This window comes from Neomonachus schauinslandi, chromosome 11 (genome assembly GCF_002201575.2).
Source record: "Neomonachus schauinslandi chromosome 11, ASM220157v2, whole genome shotgun sequence".
In the NCBI taxonomy this organism is placed as follows: domain Eukaryota; kingdom Metazoa; phylum Chordata; class Mammalia; order Carnivora; family Phocidae; genus Neomonachus; species Neomonachus schauinslandi.
The window spans coordinates 61,940,016-61,944,769 of NC_058413.1; the positions used below are offsets into that span (position 1 = coordinate 61,940,016).

A 4,754-nucleotide genomic window follows, 5' to 3' on the forward strand; every position below is an offset into this window, starting at 1 on the left:
TAAAAATGTGAGGGAAATGTGCAGCTATTAGAGTTGATAAAGCAATAGGCCCCATCAGGAGACTTGTGAGAAGAAAATAAAAATTGAGACTTTCAACTATAAAGACATGAAGGTGAAAAGAGTGACAATGGGAGCATATGGAAATGATATCCTTTTATCAAGTTGTTGAATGTGGATTTTCCTTCATCCCATTGTTGCTTAGGATCTCAAGGTAGGGAAAATTTCAAGAATGTGAAGTGCCTACACACACCTCTTAGCGAGATGGCCGACCCCATATGCAGAACATGCTACGATTTTATGAAATCAGTTCTGCTGGTATTCACATACACATCCAAGCTGCATCACAGTAAGATCAAAGAGAATGGTAGCAAGTAAATAAATATTCTGAGAGAGTTGTCAGTATGCTGTTGAGGGTGGGAGTGGTTCAAGGATACAAAGGAAGAGACTTCTCGAAAATGAGGGGGACTTCATGACACAGGGCTTAGCAGGTATTCTGGAATTTGAAGGACCTGGGGATTGATACCTGACTAAGGCCTGGAAAGTCCAAACATGAGAGGTGTTGGCTACAAGAGGGCTGCACTAAGAGGATTTACATTTCCCCTGAAAAGAGGTCAAAGGTATTAGATGAGAGGAGGCTTGGTATGCCCACTGACGCTAGAGGAGAAAAGTGACATAGCAGAGTGGTAAAATGCTGAAAGGCAAAGGACCAACAGGGATTCACACAGAACCAGCATAAAGAGGAAAGAGCAGGTGGGACTCTCCAAAGAACACACAAAGCATATGATGAAAAAAATGAAAACCAGTACTTCGTATTTTCCACATCTCACAGTCACTGTGTCAGTTGTCAATTCACTGCCACTTACCCCAAATGCAAACCCTCAATATATGTCTTATGATAAACAACAAAATCCCTTTAAGCATTTCTCCTTTAAAGTGAGAACAAGGTTAAACTTTCTCACTCCAGGGTGCTGGAGGGACACTGCAAGAGGAAGGGGATATCCTTGCAATTCTACCAAGAGTCAGGGGTCGACATTGTGGCTGTGAGGTCATCTAGTAGAGCACTGCCCCAGCCATGAGTGCAGAATGCAGTCACTCTGCAGCCTTGCAGCCTCATCAGGTAACAACCTTTTTGCCGCCTTCTGTACCTGGAAACCAGAACCTCACTCAGCCTACATGGTCTCAAGGCCTCCTGCCTATACCTGCACTGGGACTCCCACTACAAACGCACACTCCCAGCTGCTGATCTCCTGCCATCCTGCTTGCAGTCCACAAGGAAGGTTGCCTATTGTTTACTAGCAACTCCCCCCACACCCCCAGCTCTAGACTAGCCAAACTAAGAAACTTCTCTACTATCCAGTAGGTTGAACCCCTTCCTAGTTTGTCCTTCCTTGGACACTCTCCCTCAGCCCTGGGGTACCATATATATCTTAGAGTTACACCTCTATTATACTTAGTAGTTCTTTATGTTAAACTTTCCCTGTTGAACCTACTGCGTAGTTTCTATCTCCTGAATAGACCCAGAACACTACTGTCATCAGTACAATTCCATAATTACACAAATCAAGTAAAACCTTCTGCATCCCACCTCTGCCCCCTTCCCAATCCCCTCCAACTCTGGAAAAGATGGATCAACTCAATGGGAGGATGTGGGAAGATGGTGGGAAGCAGAAGAGACAGTTGATGAAGAAAACAGCTCCCTGACTCACTACAGCCTGACTCAATATACCTGTAAAATTATCTTATTCTGAGATAGGGATTTCACAGAAATATTAGAATTGTTCTCTACTGGGACGTCCGTTCATCCTCGGTGTAGGGATTACTTAGTGCCGGGCCTTCCACGTTTGGTTTTTTCTTCTGGACAGGAGGCCTCTGCAGCAACCATGTTATGCCAGATCATTGGTCAGGCCAAGAAGCATCTGAGCTTGATCCCCCTCTTCGTATTTATTGGGGCAGGAGGTACTGGGGCAGGGCTGTATGTCTTGCGCCTGGCACTGTTCAATCCAGATGTCAGTTGGGATAGGAAGAATAACCCAGAACCCTGGAACAAACCAGGTCCCAATGATCAATACAAGTTCTACTCAGTGAATGTAGATTACAGCAAACTGAAGAAAGAAGGTCCAGACTTCTAAATGAAATGTTTCACTATAAAGCTGCTTAGAATGAAGGTCTTCCAGAAGCCATCCGCACAATTTTCCACTTATCCAGGAAATATTTCCCCTCTAAATGCATGAAATCATGTTGGTGTATTGTGTTGGGGTTTACGCTGAGTAATAAATATCTGAAACTTGGAAAAAAAAAAAAAGAATTGTTCTCTACTAACCTGTAGGCTTCTGTGTCATTTTTACCACTGTATCTTCCCAACTACTAGCAAAGAAGATTGTCAATTCTCAATAATATACTTTTTAATATTGTTGAAAGAATTGTTATGGTCAAGGACCTCAGAAGGTAAAAAGAAAAGGTAGCCAATATTTAGCCAGAGAAGAGCAACCTTACTCAGAAATATGAGTCTTAAATTGAATCAAATTCAAGCAAAATTTTTTTAAAAATTTCAATCCCAAAGTGAAAGAAGCCATTATATATTTTTTCTGAGTATGAAATTTATTAAGCAAAAGCCATCCCCTGAAAAAGGATCACAAAATTTTATTAGACAGGATATTCTCTGTTCTTAAGCCCCTTACTGAAATTTTAATCCCCTCTGCAGCATCTCTGTAGCTTATTTTCAAACAACCAGGAACAGGGAACCCATTCCCTCCCAAAAGGAGCTCATCCCAATCTCAGAGAGCCCAAATAATCAGAAAATGCTTTCTTTAATTCAGTCAGGGAAAACATTAAAAGGTAAAGTCCCTTTTCCTCATGACAGTCCTTAAATACTTAAAGGTGGTCATTATATCCCTGGAGATTTTTCTTCTGGTTCAAGAGCCAACATTTTATTTCTCATATGGCTTCGTTTAGTGTTTTCTCACTGTCCTAGTCACTCTCCTCTGAACACACACCAGTTATGTCTTTTTTCTATTTCCTTTACATGTCTTCCTCCATATGTAATAAAAACCTTATACTACAGTTGGCACAGTTTATAGCTGCATGCCAGAACAGCAAGACTATCGTCTCTGAGGCTCAGTATAATCTACTTCAGTGAGAGAAACCTAATCACTATTCCCACTCTACTCATGTTCCCTGGGCAAGCTCATTAGTTTGGGGTGGTTTTAATTACCACAAATACGATACCCTAGTGCCTGATCCATATCACCAGCTCAAGCCTCCTTCCAAGATCCTGATGCATTTACGATACTACCTGCTCATCATCACTCCTGGATATTCCAGACATGCCTCAAGCTCAACAGGCTGAACACTAAAATCTCCATTTTTCCCTAGGAACATGCTCCTCCCCCTAGATTCTCCATCTCAGTTAAGAGTGCTACCGTCATCCCAGCCACACTATCTAAAACACACCATGCACAGGCAAACATTAAACATATGTTTTCTCTTTGTCACTCTCTAAATATCTCTAATAAGTATTCCTTTTCACCCTCCCACACTGTTTCATTATCCATGATATTCTTCATATTGTTTCCTCTGTCTCTCCTATTAACCCTCTACCCCATTACTTCCTGATCTTCATTCAATACTTCACCAAGGCATCATCTCTTCCATGAAGCTCAGGAGGAAAAAGTCATCACCTTGGCTGAATCCAAGATGCAACAACAGACAACTTGAGGGTTTATGGATACCACATCCTCTCCAAACCATCCTTCTCTGATATACACAGTATGCACCTCTCTCACCTCACACTAAAATACTTTTTCATTTCTTTTTTGACCTTGGACAGATTCTTTTTCCCTTCTTTTTTCAAGCATTTCCTAAGACTTCTCTTAGGTTCCTTATCACTTCCTTTATCTGAAAAGATACCACCACTGAATTCACAAAATTTGTCTCCCACCTATTTTCTTGAAGCAAATAAAGTGCAACCTTGGAAAACTATGTTCTCATTGGGATTCCTTCCTAATATCATGGGGACTGAGGTCCTGTACTACAGAGATTCCGTAACACCTACTGTATGCATCAACTCATTTGAGCATCAAGGCAAGATTTAAAAATAACTCAGAGACACATAGCAAGTAGATAGAAGCGCCCTTACAGATCAGTGATTCCAAGTTGGGCCCTCTCTTGACATCTCAGGGTCAGAGCATGGACTTCAGAAAGTGATTGGGTTAGTCTTGAGTTCACTGCTTTTAACTGTTTCCTAGGAGAGTTCTTTAACTTCTCTAAGATTCAGTTTTCTCATCTACAAAATTAGGATAATAATAGTACCTCCTAAAATTTTAATGGAGATTAAATATTATATAAAGTACTAGTGCAGAACTCAAAGATATTAACTATCAGGAATACTCCAAATCAGGAAACTCATTGGGTATAAAGCTGTGACTTCATCTCAAATTTTCTTGTTAATATCCATACCATCTTTAGAATTATATGATCTATTTTGAGAAAAAAGATAAATGGCCAAAAAATGGCATTAACCCCTTTTGTTTTTCCTTCGCATGACTGCTTCAGCTACAATTTAAAAGACTCATCAAAATTTCCCAAGGAAATTGCCCAGTCAAAAACATAGTCTTGGGCTATAAAATATGGCACATACAGTCCATAGTCCATCAAACTCTGACATGGAATGAATCTTCAATGAACATAAAGCTCCTTCATGAGCCTTCCCTCCTGGATCTTGGTACCTTTAAGATGTAATTGTTAGAAGAAAATCC

General features: G+C 40.6%; 1 protein-coding gene across 1 annotated transcript; it reads left to right on the forward strand.

Annotated features, from left to right (window-relative positions):
• The first annotated feature begins 1,880 nt into the window (after positions 1–1,880).
• LOC110577241 (cytochrome c oxidase subunit NDUFA4-like) lies at positions 1,881–2,222 on the forward strand. Its single transcript, XM_044919598.1, has one exon. The coding sequence runs from the start codon at positions 1,881–1,883 to the stop codon at positions 2,127–2,129; it is 249 nt and encodes an 82-aa protein (XP_044775533.1). The 3' UTR covers positions 2,130–2,222.
• The last annotated feature ends 2,532 nt before the right edge of the window (positions 2,223–4,754 follow it).